This window comes from Ambystoma mexicanum, chromosome 8 (assembly GCF_040938575.1).
Source record: "Ambystoma mexicanum isolate Mex_15411 chromosome 8, UKY_AmexF1_1, whole genome shotgun sequence".
Classification (NCBI taxonomy): Eukaryota; Metazoa; Chordata; class Amphibia; order Caudata; family Ambystomatidae; genus Ambystoma; species Ambystoma mexicanum.
Genome location: NC_090929.1, coordinates 353,588,807 through 353,609,402, shown reverse-complemented (window position 1 = coordinate 353,609,402; position 20,596 = coordinate 353,588,807). Strand labels below are relative to the sequence as shown.

Genomic DNA, 20,596 nt, shown 5'->3' with positions numbered 1-20,596 from the left:
AATTCCTAAATTAGCAAGAGCATCTCAGCTACAGGAGATCTGGTATAAAATCCTCTATGGATGGCACTACACACCTGCCCGCCTTCGCAAAATTTACCCAGAGGCGCCCGCAGAGTGTTGGAGGAGATGTGGTAGGGAGGGCACCGCGGAACACATATGGTGAAGATGCCCCAAGGTAGAGCCTTCCTGGCGGGAAATACAACAAGCTCAAACCCAAGCATTTGGGACAGGAGGAGGCAGACTCCCGGAACACATCCTACTAGGCCTCACAGCGAGGGGGAATGAGTCGGAGCCCAGAAGTCGAGAGAAAGCAAGGGTGGTACTGACTTTGGCAGCAAGGGCCATTATAGCTCAGAGATGGAAGAGCCCAAATGTTCCCACGGTACAGGACTGGCTGCACAAAGTATGAGAAACGGTGGCCCTGGAATGGGCCACATACGCAGTGAATAATAATCTACAGAACTTTGGGAAAGACTGGGGAGAGATCCTGACCTTCCTTAAGGATGATTTTTTGATAAAATGGTGTCCCCAGCGCCTCAGATTGTTAGACATGCACTGAACTCATTGCACCTGATAACGTGAATACGGCAAGGACCCTCGGCTACACCCAGGGAAGGGGGATTGGGAGGAGGGGATGGGAAAGAGTTATACATGTTGTAAAATCAATAAAAAAAAGTTTAAAAAAAACAAATCTTACTGTCAGTGAAGAAAACCGGTCGGCTTTCATATGTCAGTGAACAAAACCAAGTGGCCCAGATTTCTGATGTCATCAATGAAAATTGTGATGTAATCTTTGATGCCCTGGGTGTTAGTCTTAGCAGTGCACGAATGGTGGCGCAAGTTATGGTTGCTTACCTTACCATAACTGGCGAATTTCTGTGGTTTTTCGATTTTACTTGTAATCATAATATCCCTTTAACAAAGTTTTTCCACTGAATTTGATTAGTGCAAGTGAACCATAACGTCCCTTGAACAACGTTTTTTCACTGAATGTGATAGGTTTTTATTAGTGCAACTTAACCGTAATATATATATATATATAGGAAGACTGAGGAGCAGTCGGATGGTGCAGCGGCTCGCAGGCAAATTGTCCCCAGAAAATCACACTGAGTCCTTAAGGAACTGCCAAATAGTATCCTTTAATGAAATTGCATGGAGGACAAATAAGGGCAGGTAGACAAACAACGCATTTCACCCAAAGCGGGCTTCATCGGGTTTGAAAGATCACAGTGCATACAGATCGGATTTACAAAGACAAGTCCCTTTACAGTGTTGTTGCCCACAGACACACTTCAATGTTACATGATTTGAGATTCAGTCATTGGTGGCCACCATCTTGGGTTGCGCTTGCCTATTGCACACTATTTATTGGAGTTTATTATTTCTGATCATGGCCTTGCATATTATTATTTGGAAATATATAAAGTGCTGTGTGCTCTTTTATAATTGTCCCTCAAAAGAAGCGTATTATAAAGTGCATTGTGATATATATACCAGCGGCTTAGATTTCCGAAATCGGTTGTCACCACATAAGCGCTTATCACTCAGTTTATATAAGAACTGGTGGATGTCTTTAAAATAGGTAGCAACATAAAACCCAATTATAAAGTGCATTGTGCAAAGTGATTTGTGCAAGGTGCGGCGTGGCCAAGAACTGCATAGGACACATTGTAAAGTGCATAGTGCTGTGCATATAGTATTGGCATAGTTGTTCAAATTGGGATACATGTAATCTCATTAAAGTGCGCTGTGCTGTGCAAATAATTGCAATATGGGTATCAAGTACCTATGCACACACGCACTGAAGTATTTGTATTTACCTTAGTGTAATATTGTAATACGTGGTGTTTTTATACTTACCTCTGTTGATCTTTTTACTTAATATTTCAGCTAAGTGATGACTGTACTCCACAACAGTCCCCCCTTTCCTCCTTAGTTCAGCCTTGCTGCTTGGTCACCGCTATTTAAGAGAGTGGCTTTCCCCAATTGAATTAGTGAATAACCTTGTTAATCCTAGGTTGGCGTTTCTAAATCCTGCCATAGGTAGTGAGCTTGAAAAACCCTCCAGCACAGGCTTACACTGAAAAGATTCCTTCCTTATGGGGAAGTGCGTGCAGATAGGGAAGACACATGTGGCAATAAATTACCTCAACAAGAAGTGTGGGTTAGCGATCCAGCTTTGGTTCTGGGCTTTTGAGAACAATGGGCTTCATTATAAGTTTGCCGGTCCGGGAACAAGTGTTGCCGATAAGCTCACTGGCACCCTCATTTCCGGACTATGAGGTCTGCCTGCCGCAGCCGCTGTGCTCGACAGGTCTGACCCTGCCGGGTGCAGCAGCCATGGTAGGCAGACTGCTCACAGTAGAACCGGCACCGATAGCAATGGGGCCGGAGCTTCCGTGTCCCCACCCCCATAGAGTCCCATGGGACTCTATGGGAATGGGGATTAACTAATATACCGGCGCCTGACTTCCCGGTCGCCGGACACGTAATGAGCCGGGGGCACCGGGAGGTCAGGCGTCAGTAAATTATTCGAGTCCGGTGGCAACCCACCGGTAGCACCGGCATGGTTACCACCAGACTCAGAACGAAGCCCAATGTCTTTCAGCAGCCTATCTTGCCAGAACAAAGAAAGTGGTGGCAGATGCCCGGAGCAGGCAGGCCTTGGTCTCTCACAAGCAGGAGCAGTGCTAGGAGGTCCTTCATGAGATTTTCGACCTCTGGAGAATCCCTCATGTGGATCTGTTCACCTCCAGTGCCAACAAGAAATGTGAGCTGTTCTGCTCCTGGGCATTTCAATGAGGGTGCACTGATAATGCAATAGGACCTCAGTCTCCTCTATGCATTCCCACTGATTCCCATCATCCCGGAGGTTCTCAGGAGGTTACAGAGGTTCTAATTCACAGCGATTCAGATTTCACTCAGAGGAAGTGGTACTCTGAGCTCCACGACATGGCCAACAGCCCTCCGACGTCTCCAATGAGGGTGGATATCCTCTCCTAGATGGGGGGAGGATGGGTAGGGGGAGGTTCTTCCACATTAACCACTGCAAGCTCAACCTTAACCCCTTAGGTGCTTGCCCTAGGTGTATGGGATCTCCCATTGGGCCCATTTTTCTTAGCAGTTAAGTACTTGGCTTCCGACAGACTGAGGAACAAGGAATGGGACCTTCTGGAAGATGTCTTGGATGTTGTCTTCTCTGGCAGGTGACCTGTATCCAAGGCTATTTACAATGGCCTGCGGACGCCTGTACGCGCCCCGCACCTAGCACTCTGAAGCTCAGGGACCGTAGAACTGATGGTGTACTAGCTTCCTGCCAAGAGGGGCAGGTAGGGAGGGCGATGAGGACATCCATTCAAAAAGAACATTACAGCGAGGTATGTCATTTGTTCTTTTAATGGATTCTTTCCTCCCACGGATTCCTTATCTATGACAGATCCCAACGCACCAATTGTCAATGTGATATCATGGTGATGTAACATAAACCCCACAGTCCCTTGTAGCTGTTATCACTCTATTCATTTACAAAAAAGACTTGCAATTAAAAGAATGTATTGACGGAATGTCCCTCTTTCTTGGACTCATACCTTCTGAAGTTCATTTGGTGTCATTCCTTGTAGCATCTCCAAGGAAATTCGATGATGAGCAAATATTGGAAGGTACTTCTCAGCAGAAAGTTCTATTAGCAAATTCACCAGCTCTCTTTCCATGCCCTCTTCCTACAAAACACAACGAAAGTCAGTGAACTATCATCCATAGTCTTTTATGTTATGTTCAACGTAAGGAGTGAGGGACCTAGAACATGTAAGGCTAGTTAACGTCCCACAACAGGGAGGACAACTATGAATTATTATGGAGGCAAAGCACTTGATAAACATTGACTGTCATGCATAGCCATTCTTTCCTGTTCCAATCATTCGCAGATATGCTGCACACGACCACATTTCTGAATATAGCATTTTACAGCCAGAGCTAAGTTTCAACATAGGCATGTTAGATTAGAACTCCATCACAATCAGAGGATGAAAGTTAAAATAACAAATGCATAAACAAAGAAACTATCAAATGTAGTATCAGGGTAGAGTTACTATGGGCAAGAGGCTGGGTTACTTCATCTCAAATTTGTAACACTTTCTTATTTCCCTGGGCGGCTTCTTTATGATCCGCCCATGACCTATTCTACTCTTCCTTTCCCCAATCCAAAAGCACATTGCCTCCAGCTTATGTTTCCCTGTGTTTAAGCGTTCCTCCTAATATTTACCTTTCCACCCTGCACCCACAGTGTAGTGGGCAGAATCGCATTTTTTTTTCTGCCAGACTACCATAGATTGTGTGTTAAGAACCATTGCACTGGAAACAAAATACCTGTTTTTTTTTGTTTCCCCTTTTTCAGCATAAACAGAAGCAGACTGTTCTAATACTGCCGCAATGGTGGCTCCTGTTCTGAAATGGAAAGATTTCAATAGCTTCTCTATCCAGGCCAGCACGGTGATCCTAAAAATGAAGTCTTTCCCCTCCTTGCCCCCAGTTAGGGAAATCAAGAGTTTCAATGCATGGGGTAGGAAGGTCTTTGCCTCGCCAAGCATTGGCCTGAGATGTATTAATGCCTCCTGTGCCCTAGCCAAATTTTCATTTGGTCTCTGGTCAGTGATTTCAGAGGCAGCAGAACACATCCAGCCAGGTAACATGAGGAATGGTTTTGAGGCCTCAGTGAAAGACTGCGAGGAGGCGTCCCGCCAAATACTTCAGTCAGGCCAGGACACTGCTGAGCGCATGGTCAAACTATGGCTACCAGGACATTGCTTAGGAGATACTCATGGATATGAACGTCTGTTTTTCGCCTGGATGTCCAGACAAAAATTCTGGACATGCTGTTCGATGGCAACAATCTCTTTGGCACGAAGGCCAATAAGCCTCGCCAAAAATTCCAGGCATCTAAGGCATTTATTAAAGCCTTGGGCCTGGCGGTCTACCCGCAACAACCTGCGACCCCATGGTGAGGGGTAGAGGATTTTGTCCCTTCACCTCTTACACCCACGGAGACAGTGGTCAGGCATCATCAGGCAAACATGTGCTGCCCACCCCAATAAAGGGGCCAGAAAGGTGTACCCCTAGAGGAGGTTTGTCAGCATCCACTGTGCCCTCAGCAGCCCCCGGTGCAAAGCCTGAATGAATCAAACTTCCACCACTCCTCCCTTGTGAGAGGCAAGATCTCCCAGTTCAGCAAGGAATGGATTCTACCCACTTCTGATGCATTGGCCTTACAGGTCGTCCACTGGGGATACGGTCTCCCATTTCCTTAACTGTCTCCAGATCCCCCTCTGGTCAGCTAGTGCCTGCTTCCAGACCACCCGCCTGCTGGAGGAGGTTTGCCAACTTCCAGCGAAAGGGACCATAGATATAGTAGACCACTCAGAACGAGGCAAGGGCTGGTATTCAACGTATTTTCTGGTGCCAAAGAAGGACAGGAGTCTACGCCCCATCTTAGATCTGCGGCTCTTGAACCTTCACTTACGCAAGAACAAGTTCAAGATGGTCACCTTAGCTGAGATTCTTCAGGCCTTAGACTTGCAGGATTGGCTGGTCTCCATGGATCACCAGGATACCAACTTCCATGTGCGCATCTAATGCAGGCAGAGGATTTTCCTGAGATTCACCATGAGAAACTGCCACTACCAATTCAAGGTCTAGCTGTTTAGTCTTTCCTCTGCATCCAGGATCTTCACCAAGCTACTAGTGGTGGTGGCTCGACTCAGAAGAACAAATGACTTAAACTCTTGGTAATGTTATTTTGATGGATGTTTTATTTTTGATGGATGTTCCTCCCATGGATTCCTCATCTTTGATATTTATCTCCCAGTGGAACTGGCCTTCGGAAACCTTTCCGCCACCAGGGGCCGCAGCGTAGCACCACGTCAGATCCGCCCTGACGCCTTTAAGCACCCCACAGCGGACATGACGTTGGGTCAAGCATATATAGAGTCGCTGCACCCAGTAACCTTACTTCCACCTTTCTTCCCTATCACTCTGATGCTGAGGGACCACAGAACCAAGGTGTACCAGCTATCTGCCAAGAAGGACAGGCGGGGATGGCAATGAGGAATCCAAGGGCGGAACATCCATCAGAAAGTACATTACCGAGAGATAACTAATTTGTTCTTCTAATATATTCCTTCCTCCCAGGGATTCTTCATCTTTGATAGACTTCCATAGAGGGACACAGGCCTGAAGCAGGCAGTCTAGCAAGGACACCACTTAAACCAGAAAACTCTGAAGGACAGCCCTGGCAAAAACGAGCGTCCTAACAAGACTGAACTAGTAATGTTTAGCAAACGTGTGCAAAGAAGCCAACGTAGCTGTCTAGCAAACGTCCAAAACAGAGACCCCCACGTTGCATAGCTGAAGTGGCAGCCAGCCCTCTTGTGGAATGTATCCTGCGACCTTCAGGTACATTAGCAGCAGATCATAGCATTGTGAGATATAGGGGATGATCCACCTTGACAGCCTCCGTTTGATCAAAGATGTGTCAGCACAAACACCAGCATAACCGCTCTGCCTTGGAAGGCTGAGGCAGAGGAAAAAAAGACAGGAAGATGGATATTTTGAGAGAGATAGAAATCTGAGACCACTTTCAGAAGGAAGGATGGCCTCACTCTCAATCTCACCATAACCTTGTAAAAAAACACATAGGGAAGTTTAACTGACAACTCCTGGAGCTCACTAAGCCATCTAAGTGATGGTGACCAGATAAGTCCCCTTTAGGTTGAGTGATCTCAACGGAAAAGAATGCAGGGGCTTAAACGGAGCACCCATGAGAAATGTTAATACTAAATTCAAACACCCGTGCCGGAACACAGTGGCATCCGGGAAACTGATTGCAAAGGCCACATAGGAATTGCATGATGTCAGGATTGTGAAAAAAGAGCTCCGCTATGGCGTGCTCTTGAAAAACGAAATGGCAGCAAGGCCAATCTGCAGGCTTGTCTGGGCCAAAGAAAGCGGACAGTCCAGAACAGAGGATGTGGAGCAAGTAAAAGGGTCCAGAAAATTCTCCTGGCACGACACAAAGCCTAAAACTTATGCCACAGGCATGCATAGATGGATTTGTTGGAAGGCTTTCGAGCAGAGAGAAGCACGTCCAGAATGTCCTCCGACAAATCCAACCTTTCAGCAGCCAGGCATGAAGATTCAGACGGTTGTGGTTCGGGTGTAGGACTCGGCCTGCCGAATGGAAGAGTCAGAAAAATTACTTACCGTAATGACCGTAATGATCTTTCTATGGATTTTTCTCCTGCAGATTCCTCAACTGATAGATATCCTCATCCAACTCAGCTGCTCAGAAACCTTTCGACAGGACAGAACCAGACATTCTTAAACCTCCCACTAGTGGGAGCTCTGTCAGGAAGTTCTGGCAGGGTGTTCTACCATTGCAGGACCCCTCAAGTGAACATGAGAATATGATACCCAGAGTTGCTGGACATGGCCATCTGCCATCCTTGGCGCCTTCCACAGAGAGCGGACCTTCAAATGGATTGTTTTTCTCCCGCAGATTCCTCATCTGATAAATATCCTCATCCAGCTCTGCTGCTCTGAAACTTTTTGACAGGGGGGTGTAGTGGACCTCGACTCGGCCGTCGATCAGTCTTGCTCAGTGCTCGATCGTCGGCTCTGGACTTGACGTCAGGCGTCGTATATATACACCATATCACTAGTTCCAAGGATGCACTCCGTACAGCAATGGCTGCAGCGAGGTAGCCCAGGAAGAGCTGGTAAATCCACTGGGTGATGCAGGGACACTTCTGAAGGCTCAGCAGGTATGGATTCACAAGCAGGGGTTGAGACTGGCTGTTCCCACTGATCCAGAGTTCGAAGCAACGGCAAGGGTCTTCTTGAGATCAGGCAGAGGGCTTCACCGGGACTTCAATGGAGTTGGTGCTGGTCAGCTGCACGAGTTGTCCTCTGGTTGTCAACTAGCTGCTCTTCTTCATAGAGGACTTGGCTCCAACGATGATATGAAGAATGGCTGCAGGAGTCCTCCTTTAGTGCAAAATCTGGTCTGGAAGTTTGCTAGGTTCAACAAAGGTAATATCTGCACCATTCAAACAGCCAGTGGCTATCCAATCATGGATAGCCAAGGGCCACCACATCTGCCCAACAAGAAACAGTCAGGCCCCTGGATGTGTACTGAGGCCAGACAGTCCTATCCCCCGCATATGGTCTCACACACAAACCGCCCCTTTACAAGTGAAATCAGCAGCTTTCGCCGGAAAAGGGCATTCCTTATATGGCATTTCCTGACCTGAGAAGGCAGAAGAAAGGCCAAAGAATAATATGGCCAAAGGACAGCAAAAACATCATGGCACAGCCATATTAGGGTGCTAGACAACTTTAAGAGCCCTTAGCGGTAAATGCAAAAGTACATGGTAGAATGAGAACTGCTTCACCAAGCCAATCCTAGGTACCTTGTAAAAGTAACCAAAAAGCTATTATAGAAAAAGTTATAATGATACTAATTATCCTAACCTCACTTCACTTTAAGGTGATGTGTGCAATTTTAACAATACAAGAAATTCACAAAGAGTGTCTATACTGATAGTCTTATGGACTAATCGGTTTCCTCATAAGATTGAGCAAAAAGTCAAGGGAATAAAGCAGAATGCTTTAATGACCTCCTAAAAGTTAGGACAGGAGTCTAAACAAAGCAAAAAGAAAGGGTGTCACATAGAGGTCCATGGGAGGAAAGCAGCAAATAAAAAATCTTTTCTAACACCAGTGTTATATAAAAGAACAAATTACTTACCTCTGGTAATGCTCTTTCTGATGGGTGTTCCCCGCACGGATTCCTCACTGTAGATCTTAAATATATTCTTCCTGCAGCAGCAGATCTCGGGCTATATTCTTCCTGAGGCAGCAGATCTCAGAAACATTTCACAGCAGGGGGCGCTGTATGGCTCAGGCATTGAGGAACCTCGTACAGTCGTGTCCGGATGCAACATCAGAATCAATATAAATAGAGTGCACTGCGCCCCGTGACCTCAGTTACTGTTTTTTCCCCATGCTCAGCCACATTGGGGATCACAAAAAATATGAGGCATCAAGGAGATGACAACAGAGGAATGCTCACTTGGATCGGGGCAGGCAGCAGGGGCAATGAGGAATCCGTGGGAGGAACGTCCATCAAAACAAACATTACTTGTGGTGTTTTGTTCTTCTAATGGATTGTTCCTCCCACGAATTCCTCATCCAAGATAAACTCCCATAGCAGTAATGGCTGTAAGAAGTGGGAGGAGCGAACTCTGCAGCTGTCAACTATTTGTGTGTTGTCGGACAGTTCTGCCAAAGCGGGTATCCTGACCTGACAAAATATCTTGGCAATAGTATTTTGCAAATGTGTGAATGGAAGCAAACGTTGAAGCCTGACAAGTGTCGTTCACAGGGACTTGTCTCTGGAGTGTCAATGTAGTAGCCATACCCCTGGTTGAATGCGCTCTGAATCCTTCAGGGATATCCTTTCCCGCTCTAGAGTAGCATTCAGGGACACAACACGATTCCTCTGGAGATGTATTGTTTGGTCACTTCCTTGCCTGTCTTTGGGCCAGTGTAGCCTACAAAGTGCTTCTCTTTCAATCTCAAGTGAATAGTTCTTGCGATGTAAAAGGAGAAATTACTGACCATAATATTCTTTCTATGGATTCTTCTCCCCAGATTAATCATCAGATAGATATCCATTCCAGCGTCAGCTGCTTGAAAAACGTTTTGACAGGGGGCATAGAGCACCTCGACTCGGCCGTCGATCCGCCTTGACTCGATGCTCGGTCATTGGCACCAGACGTGATGTTGGTCGTCGTACATATAATGCGTCACTACGTCCCCATACCTCAGTTCCCACCTGTTTTCCCCTGCGCTCAGCCACTGCAGAGGAAAACTAGCAATAAAACAGCCAAACAGCCAAAAGAGAATAGAAATGGAAGTCTCAACTGGGATTTCTTTTTTTTTTGAAGGGGGAATAGAGACTGCAGAAGGCATGTGGCACTGAACCAAAAAAGGGACAGAACTCCCTGAAATCATTGTTCACCTCTTTCCTCTCAAGAGAAAAACAGCCACCGACTGCAGATGCTTTCATAGCAGGGATTGATGGGAGGGTGATGAGGAATCTTCGGTAGAAGAATCCTTAGAAAGAACATTACGGTAAGTAATTTCTCCTTCAATGGGTTGCCTTTCTCTCACAGATTCCTCACTATATAGATTCCCAAAGCAGTACTGGTGTTGGAGGGGGGATGAAAGCATTCAAAGCAGATGATTGTGCAAAACCGCCCTTTCAAATTGAGCGTCGGCCCCTCAGTCTACATCCAGGCTGTAGTACTTAGTAAAAGTATGAAGTGAAGACCAGGTCGCACCCCAGCAAATGTCTTTAACCGGCACCCCTAGCTGCAGCGCCATAGATGTAGAGACCCTTCTGGTGGAATGGGCCCCGATATCCAGAGGGAACTCTTTATTCGCGCTGTGATAATAACATTCATCGATGCACAGCGTGATCCACCGTCAAATTGTCTGTTTAGAGACTGCTCAACGTTTCCTAGCCACGGAGAAGGCCACAAACAATTGGTAAGCTTTCCTGTATTCTGTCCTGGCCACATAAAAACTCAGCCCCCTCTTAAAGTCTAGTCTATAAAATCGCTCCTCCTCCTTAGAGGGGTGCAGCAGGGGATAAAACACGGGAAGGTCAATTGCCTGGGATAAGTAGAATTCAGACACCACCTTGGGCAGGAATTCGGGCCTCACCTTTAGAGAAACATTCTCTCGAAAAAAAACAAAGGAAAGGTGGCTTACAAAATAGGGCCATTAGCTCGCTGACCCGCCTGGACGATGTGATGGCCACCAGGAAGGAGGATTTCAAGGTAAGTAACCACAAAGAACGAGAATGTAAAGGCTCAAACGGAGCCGCCTTAAGAAATGTGAGGACCAATTTAAAGTCCCAGTAAGGATCGAGAAAGGGAGTAGGTGGAAACGTATTCACAAGGCCCTGCAGGAATTGGGCCATAACTGGTATCATGAAGAAGGACCATTGATCAGGAGACCCTTGGAACACAGAAATAAGCCGCCAAGTATTTTTTGACAGTGGTGACCTGAAGGCCTAACTAGGCCAGTGATAGAAGGGACTCCATCCCTGTAGTGGTGGGGCAAGAGATTAGTTCAATCTCGCGGTCCCTGAACCATGCCTAAAATCTTGCAGCCAGCAACACATAGAGTACCTCCGAAGAAGAGGTCGCATTCATCATATCTCAGCCTCTCAAGAGCCACAAATATAGGTGGAGGGACTCTGTTCGGGTGGCGCACCCATCCTTCTGACTGGGATAGGAGATCTGGCTAACCAGAGAGGTGGGCGATGGCAAAGTCCAGAAGGTCCGAGTACCATTTCCTCCTTGCCAATCCAGGGTGATCAAGATCAGGGTTGCTCAAAACCTCTTCAACCTCCTGAGAACCCATGGAATGACGGGAATTGGAGGGAAGGCATAGTGGAGGGAGAAAGTCCAGTCCACTAGAAATGCATCCCCTAGCACAGCTTTCAAATTCCCTCGAGCAAAACTGTCTGCAATTCCTGTTGGACTCTGTGGCAAACAGATCCACTGCTGCGGTACCCCAGAGAGAGAAGCCCTCCTCTTCGACTTTCTGGCACACTTCCCACTTGTGTGAGAACGTGCTCTGCCTGCTCAGAGCATCCACTAAACCATTCTCTGTCCCGCCAGATGAACTGCTGAGACCGAGACCTGGTTCTCCAATAGCCAGAAACACAGCTGCATCGCTTCTCTGCAAAGGGGGAGGGGCGCACACCACCCTGCTTGTTCAGGTAGTGCATGGCCACTGTAATGTGCGTCAGAATCAGGACAGGCATCCCCTTCAGAGAAGGTGCAAACACCTTCATAGCTAACCTGATGGCTCGCAACTCCAGCCTGTTGATGTGCTACCTGGCCTCCATCACTGACTGAAGGCCGCCAACCTGCAAGTCTTCGCAGTGAGCACCCCAACCCTTCAAGTATGCATCTGTGACCACCCTGACCTGGGGCCACAGAGGCAAGAAGGGATCCCCCGCCAACATGTTGCTGCTGTTGGCCCACCAAGATAGGTCGACCACAGACCTGGACACTCTGAGAACATCCCTCAAACTGCCGAAGTACTGGGACCACTGACTCCGCAGGAGCCATTGCAAAGATCGCATCTAGAGCCGGCCTCTGGCACCAGAAAAATGCAGGAGGCCAGGAGACCTAAGAGGTGGAGGAAGGAAGCCACTGGTAAGGTGACATGGTTCTGAAAGAGCTGGACCATCCCTGCAACGCTGGTGACTCTCCTCGGGGGGAAGGCCTTCCCCACTCGAGAGTCTAAGACTGCTCCAATGAACTGGAGCCTCTGTGCTGGTGTTGTGTGCGACTTCTGCAAGTTCAGGGATAAACCTACTCCATTGACTTCCCTCGGATCAGCCAGTCGTCCAGGTATGGAAACACATGGATGCCGGATCTCCTGAGGTGAGCCGCGACTACCGCCATGAAATTGGCGAAGACCCTCGGGCGGAGGTCAATCCAAAGGCATAAAATGGGACGGAGTCCTCCCTCCTTCTTGTGTACTAGGAAATACCGGGAATACCAACTGGACCCTCTATCCTCGGTGGGTAACTCTTCCACGACACCCTTCAAAAGCAGGGCTCGCAGTTCTTGCTGGAGCTCCTGCTCCGGTTGATGAGGAGGTGGTGGTCTTACCGGTAGCCTTTTAAAGAAAGGCAGACAGTAACCCCAGCGCACGAGCTCAAGAACCTAGGAGTTGGAGGCAATTTCTTGCCATTTGGCCCAGTGCTCGGTTATCCTTCCTCCAGCTGGGGAATCTTGGGGGAGAAATCAAAGCGGCTTTGAGGGCGGAGCCACCCCAGCTGCTGCTGCCACTGTCTGCTCGCCTCTAAAGGCCATCCTACCCCTTACGGAGCACGGGAAACTTCTCCGCCCCTGCCTGGCTAGCGGGAGCAGAGCCTTCCTGCCATAGGGGACATAGCACTGATAGCCTCTACCCCTTGATGAAAAACTGAAGGCAGGCTTGGTTGGCTGTTGCACAGCTAGGCTGAGAGCCTTTGCAGCTAGCATGGAGTCTTTGAATTTCTCCAGAGTTTCGTCCGCCTTGGGGCTGAAAAGATTCTCGCCATGGAAAATAATGTCAAGAAGTTTATTTTGGACAATGGGTGAGAACCCTGAGGTATGCAGGTAAGTCTGCCTCCTGAGCACTGTGACCGACCTCATTGATCTTCCGACACAGTCTGCCACGTCCAGGCCACTCTGCAAAGACTGCCATGCCACCTCTTTTCTGTTGTCCACCAACCTTAGAAAGCCCTCCCACATCTACCCTTCTGCGACATATTGAGCAGCTTTCCCAATGGCTGTCCAAAAACTGAAAGAATATTTTGCGGTACCGCAAGAGATGTTGACTGCCTTCAAGGCCATGCTGCCTGATGAAACAAAATTCTTTGTCAGGGCATCAACTTATTTACCCTCCCTATTCGGTGGGAGATTGGATGTGGATGTGGCTGGCCTGGTAGACAATGTGGCCGCCTGCACCACTAACCCCTCAGGTGTTGCTGAGATATCAAGGGTCTCTTCTTGCCAGCCTGTTTTTTTTGGAAAGGTCAGAGTTGACCTGGGGTGTGGTGCAAGGGCACAGCCACAAGGTGGCGATAGCTGCGTTGAATGGCAGAACCCTCTGCGTAGAAGGTCCCTCATCAAGGATGTCAGTCAAGTCATATTCTGAAACTGGCCTGGCTGGAACATTCCACCCCAGGGCAACTACCACACTGTCAACTAAAGTCCTGTACTTGGCATTGGTGTGGACATAAGGGTGAGCCTGCTACATTTCTACGTCTGGGGACGTGTCGAGCCCACTGGCGTTGTGCAGACCTTCAGCTACTGCTACAAGGTCTGCATGGTCGATGTAAAAATCAGCTTCTCCAGCCCCTGAATACGAAGGGTCAAAGCCACCCTTGTCGTCCTAGTCAGCGGCGCCGAAAATGTAGCCATGGAACCGAAAAAGTCTTGGACATTGGCGCGAAAGATCACTCAATGGTGGTCGACATCGAAGGTTTGGCAGCCGGTGCCTGAAATGGTTTTCGGTGCCGAGGGCGCGTCGGAGGGAACGGGTACGCGGGGTGTGCTGGCAGGCACCAGCACCGGAGGAGGCCAGGCTTGCTCGGCACCGAGCCAGATGGTTGCTCTGGGGCTGGAGTCACTGGGAACCGCTGGAGCTCCCAGGACCTGCTGCATTGAGGGCTCGTACTTGCAGCCACCTTATTAAACATGTGCAGCATCTGGGTCTTGAATATCTCCCATTCAGTCCTGGACATTGGCCCCGCCAATGACTTACCGCGTTCACTAGAAGTATTGGACTTGTGCCGGTGGCATAATTTCTTCTTCAGGGAGGAGGAAGGGGTCGAATGGCTTCGGGGTAGAGATCTCTTTTTAGTTTTTCGCCAATACCTCTCTTCCTTTTCTGGACTAGGCTCCTCCGTTTCAGTCTCCCAAGACTGAACGGTTGACCGTGCTGGGGATTTGGAGGGCACTCGGCCTACTGTAAGCTTTGTCGCCCATTCCCTGAGGGACTTCGGGTTCATTTTGCCACACAACGTACAGCTCTCAGTGACGTGATCTCTGCCGAGGCACCACACACAGATGTCGTGTGTATCAGTCAGAAATCTTTTAGCTGCAGTCCCTGCAGCGTTTGAATCCCAAGAATCGGGGCGTGAACATGGTCGAGATCGCGTCAACCAAATAAAATAAAAACGTCAAGTGAAATGGAAGTTATCGATGTAGTGTTCCTTTTGAGCAGCATGCTGAGCGGGCGTAAAAAAGGAACTGAGGTACAGGGGCGTAGTGACTCCGTATATGTAAGATGACCAGCGACAGGTCCAGAGTCAACGACGAGCATCGTGTCAAGGAAGATCGACGGCCGAGTCGAGGTGCACTATGTCCCCTGTCGAAATGTTTTCCAAGCAGCTGTGCTGGAATGGATACCCATCTGATGAGGAATCTGCAGGAGAAAGGCAATCCATTGAAGCTCAACTTCCTTTGTGGGCCAATCCTATGTAGCCTTTCCCCCTGAGACGGGTGAGGTGGTGGGTAAAATGACAGTAAGTAAACTGTAAACAAATTGTCTGCGACTCGGACACCACCTTAGGTAGAAACGAAGGATGCACCCCGAGTGTCACTTTGTCATTTGACAAGGTTGTGAAGCGTGGTTTGCAGGACAAGACCTGTAGTTCGCTGACCCTTCGTTTTGATGAAATTGATACAAGGAAGGCAGTCTTCAAGGTGAGGAGCCTCAAGGGATACCAATTCATCAGTCTGAAAGATGCCATTAGGAATGTTTGCACTAGATTTAAGTCTCATGAATTGTATAATGTTTGGGTGTGCACATGAAGATGGATAGCGCCGCATGGTAGCCCTTAACAGTTGTAACCTAGCAAGGTGTAAAAGACCCAACTCCTTTGAGGTGTTAGACAGAAAAGCATTGATGTCACTGGTTCTGCACCTGCTGCTAAATGTTTTCCAACAGCAGCGGTACAGAGCATTTGTTGCCTGCCTTCTGTCCGAAAGGATCACCTTCACTACATCTTCCAGAAGGTCCCAATATCTACACTTCAGCCTTTCAGGTTGAGCGTATCTTTGTTCGGTTGAGGAACCAGGCCTCTCTCTTGGGACAGTAGGTCTGTTTTCTGGGAAGACACAACCGAGGACAGATGTCCGGGTACCACATCCTCCTGGCCCAATACAGGGCAATCAGGACTGTGGTTGCTCTGTACCTCCTCAACCATCTGAACAATTGGAGGATGAAGAGAATCGGTGGAAAAGCATACAGAAGTGCAAAGTTCAAGTCATCGATGAATGCGCCCCCTAGTGCCCCTCTCAGGGGAAATTCCATGGAACAGAAAAGTTTGTACTTCCTGTTGGCACTGGATGCGAACAAGTCTACCTGAGGGGTTGCCCAGAAGGACTTCCTGGCACAGCTCCCGTTTGTGGGAGATCGAGCTCTGCTGGCTCAGGGCGTCCACTGTCATGTTTTCCGTTCCGGCCAAGTGAATTACAGACAAAGACATTTTGCTCTGTAACCCAGGGGGAGAAACCTCTCTTGTTGATGGAGTGCATGGTCACTGTGTTGTCTGGCATGATCAGAACAGTATCCCCTGTATGGAGGGCAAGAAGGCCATCAGCGCTGGTATGATAGCTGTTAGCTCTAACAGGTTTATGTGCAGATTAGATTGCGTCAGGGACCACACTCACCGTCAGCTCATTCAGGTGAGCACCACAGCCTTTCACTGAGGCATCCATAACTACAGTCACCAGCGCGACTCTGTTCGGGACTTGAATTAAGTCTGTCATGCTGCCACAGAACTGTGACCAGTGAGATCTGAGGGCCCACTGGAGCGACCTCATCCTCAATCGGACCTCTGCCACCAGGTAAATGTAGGATGCCATGAGACCGAGCAACCATAGGAAATCCAGGGCTGGACGGTATTAGACGTTTCAAAATCTGGCGACCATCTGCTGGATGTGCAAAGCCCTGTCCTCGGAAGGAAAATCCTTGCCGGAGGTAGAGTCCAGAACTGCTCAGATGAACTAGAGCGTTTTGGAGGGTTGTCACGTGAGAGTTCTTGAAGCTAAGGGAGAAGTCCAGTCTGTGAACGAGGTATCAGGTGCGATCCAGATGGTCCAGTGCTTGAATCGGCCAAGTTCTGATCAGCCAATCGTCCAGGAAAGGAAAAACATGAATTGCTCCTTTCCCCGAGACTGCTACCACTGCTAACAGCTTAGTGAAGACCCTCTGGACTGAGTTGAGCCCGAAGGGCAGAACCTGGAACTTGTAATGGGAATTGCTGATGATCCTCAGGTACTGTGCGTTTTGGATGGATCGGCACATATAAGTATGGATCCTAGAGGTTGAGTGACACCAGCCAATTATGCAGCTCAGGGCCTGGATGGTCTGCGAAAGTGTTATCATCTTGAATTTGTCCAACCTGAGGACTTGTTTAAGTGCCTCAGGTCCAAGATGGGTTGTAGACCTGCGTCCTTCTTTGGGACTAGAAAATAAAATGAGTACCTCCTCTTGATCCTTTTCTGTTTGCGGCACAGGCTCTAGGGCACATTTCTACAGCGGCGGGGCAATCTTGTTCTGGAGTAGTGGGTCCAGGAACATAGGGTGGCCGGATGGAAGGGGGTAGTATGGCAGACACCTTAGAAAAGGTAGGCAGTACCCTTGAGAGACTACCTGCGGTGTCCAGGTGCCTGCAGTAAAATAGCATAATTCTGAGAAACGGTGTAACAGACTTCACCCCACTGGAGTGGAAAGGAAAAAACTTTCAAAGTGGTTTTGTGGCTGGTGCTGCACTGGATGGGACTGAGGCAGGAGTGGACTGGGTTTTTCCTCCTAATATCGTTGATGGCCTTGAAACATCTTCTCTGCCCTTGTTGGGCAGTTGTTTGATTGCCACTTTGGATGGCGTAGATACAGTAGCAAAAAGGTTTGCCCTTTCATTGGGATGTGGATTGGGTAGTCTGACACAGCCGCTCCCATGGATTTCGCAGTAGCCTTAGATGCCTGTCATTTTTCTAGGCTGTCGTCAGCTTTAGGGTCAAACAAGTGGGTTACATCAAATGGCATGTCAAGCAGTTTAGACTGCATATCTTGAGCAAATCCTCAGCCTGTGTAACAGAGCTTGTAGCCACTGCTCTTATAACGCAGTCCGCTGCACCAAATTCTGACTTAAGGCTTGGCACATGGCTCTTTGCCACCCCACACAATATTAAGGAAACCATCCCTCATCTCCCCTTCTGGGATGTCACTGCCTCCTCAGATATCACTGTCCATAAGGTGTGTGTGTGTGTACTTGGCGAGTGTGCATGTTCTGTTCACAGCCTTTAAGGCCATACTGCTTGAGGTAAAGACTTTTTAGCAAGAGCGTCATACCTCTTATCCCTCCAAGGAAGGAGGGATAGGAGCTTGCCTTTGCATTTATGGTTGCTGCTTGTACCACTAAGCTGTCATGAGTGGGTGTCTTGAGAGCAATTCCAGATCGGAGTACCCGGTCTTGCATTTCCTAATAAGACCCTTGGGAACTGCTGGCATAGAGCAAGCTCCAACTATGGATCTTTCATGGCAGTGTGAAATGGGACGACAGGCTCTACACCTATGTTCCCCTGTCCAGAATGTCAGTCGGGTCATATTTTATTTCCTTAGCAGGAGGTACCCAGCCCAAAGCATCTGTAACTTTAGCCAACATTTTCTTATAGGCTACATTAGGAGTTGCATGAGGGTCAGATTGTTCAAATTTCCCCTTAAAAAGCGATGCTAGGGGCGTGGCTTGACACGCATGGTGTGAGAAAGGCTTTGGTCCGGAGCTCCAGCCGAGATCCTAGAAACAGATCCTTAACGCACAGCAAAAGTGCACAATATTGGCCACAAAACTAATCGAATGCTGTCGGAAACTCTACTGCACAACTGGTGAGTGTTAGGCAGAAACCTGTGCAGTTCCCTTAGGGACCACTGCAAAAGATTTAAGACTACAGGTGTTGGCAGTAAACCCACTTGGTAGCAGTCTGTACCACCCAGATTTACCTGGTAGCTGTGGCTGAGCAGTCAGACTTCCCTCAAGAAGAGTTAGGCAGTATGCAAAGTATACACAATAGGTACTCAGATACAACAATACAAGCAAACACTGACCAGAGCTTTGGTATCAAAGTATATAATTATTTATTTAAAAACACAGTTTGAAACACTCCAGCACTCTTGTTGTAAAATATTCTAAACACAGTTACTATTGTAATATATACACCCCTTTTTCCTTATCAGATAAGTCACAGTAAAACACCACTTATTTTCATACAGAGGTGAGCGCTTAACTAGATGGCACTCCAATAAGTTTGTGAGAAAGGGAGGGAAAAAGAGAATATGGAAAGTAAACCACTCTAAGGTTCAGGAACACTGTTAGCAAGGCAGAAGAGCAAAAGTCACTGGTGAGCCAAAGTCCAAAGGCTGGGCCCACTCTTAGAGAGAGCAGAGCACAAATGCGCCCAAGATCACACAGTTACACTAGGCTTAGAAAGTCTTGCAGAGAGTTCACAAAGAGTTTAGAGAGGTCTAGGAAAGTTTAGCCAGGGTGTCCCAGGCTAACCCAGGCTCGAAAGCCGGGGACTAAATCTACCCCGTACAGTCGGTAGCAAGGGAAGCCAGGCGGGACACGGTACCTTAAGTGGGAAGGATCCTCCAGCGGTGGCAGTTGTTCCTGGTAGTGGGTGCAAGTTGCGTCGTCGTCCAGGGGAAGAGAAGATCTCGACTTGGAGGAAAGATGAAGGTCGTTGCACTACCAGGGAAGAAACCAGCCGTGGAGTTTTCCGGTTAAAGGTGGTACCTTTGTTTCGCGGTCGTGGTAAAACGTGGTATCCCGGTTGCGGGGTGCTTGGCACAGGCAAGGCGGCCACGAGGTACATCGGGAAGGCGAAAAGACGGTGAAACTGGTTATCCCCACCAGTCAAAGGAAGAAGACTCTCCGGCGTTGGGAAAAGTGGTGAGATGGTCCAGCAGGGCTCCACCGGTGGTGGTGTCGTGGCAGGTCGGCTCAGCTTCTCCCTCGTCGGATTCTTAGGTCCTGTGGCGACTTCTGAAGTTCCAGTCCCCAAAGCCCTGCTTTTATGCAGCAAACCCCCATTCACTCAGCCTAGCTGTCACTCAAACATGCTAAGCGGTGAGCCGGCCGGCTCACCACTTGGGCCAATCAGGATGGAGTGCGACTTGAGTTGCCTAGGCAACTCAGTCCAGGGTGCCTAAATTCCCCTCCACCCCTCCTAAGTACCCCAGACAGAGTGGCACCACTTTGGAGGGCTTCTGTGGAAAAGCCCGCCAAAAAGTGGAACAAAGGGCTCGACTTGGGTTGGAGTCACAGAAGAGAACACAAACGCCATTTTAGAATCAAGTTTTGGCAAAAAATACCAACCGGAGAATTCATATTAATTAAATAAACCGGCGGTATGTTCGAGGCTACCGTAAATATTTAAATAAAGATAGTAGCCTAAAACAATGGGAAATCCCATAGGAAAATATTTGCGGTTGAATATAAAAAGTAGTATCCACTGCCACCAGCCAAAACTCGATCAGGGGGGACGGAGACGTGCCCCCTCGACTAAGAGACCCTGGGGCAATCGAATTGCCCCAGCCAGTACGTCCACAATATGATGGTTTTTACAGGTTCTGTTCAGAATTTAAGACTAGTAAAGTCAATGGTGACTTTACATGCCCTGGGAGACAGTAGTCCGTCCCAGGGTATGGAGTCTATACTGGGGGGTCACTATGACACCCCTGTGTTACTGCACTGAGGGTGCTGTGTAACACATCACAAAAACACATGAAGCCCTATGGAGTAAAAGACCCCATAGCCCATTAAACACAACTAGATTCAAAGAAACACTCCCAAATCATGTCCAAGAGTGAGGGTAAAAGAGTCTCACTCTTGGCAGGAGAAAAAAATAAACCCCAAAAATCCAGCGAAGCTGCTGGGGGACTCACTAGGTTAGGAAAT

The 20,596-nt window shown here is 48.3% G+C and overlaps 1 protein-coding gene across 3 annotated transcripts in view; it reads right to left on the bottom strand.

Moving 5' to 3' along the window:
- Positions 1–20,596, bottom strand: part of LRSAM1 (leucine rich repeat and sterile alpha motif containing 1) — a 3,131,994-nt gene that overhangs the window by 186,338 nt on the left and 2,925,060 nt on the right. For all 3 annotated transcript variants that reach the window (XM_069609805.1, XM_069609807.1, XM_069609806.1), the window contains one exon: positions 3,588–3,719. In XM_069609805.1, coding sequence (XP_069465906.1) covers positions 3,588–3,719 — 132 coding nt within the window. The remainder of the gene's footprint in view (positions 1–3,587; positions 3,720–20,596) is intronic.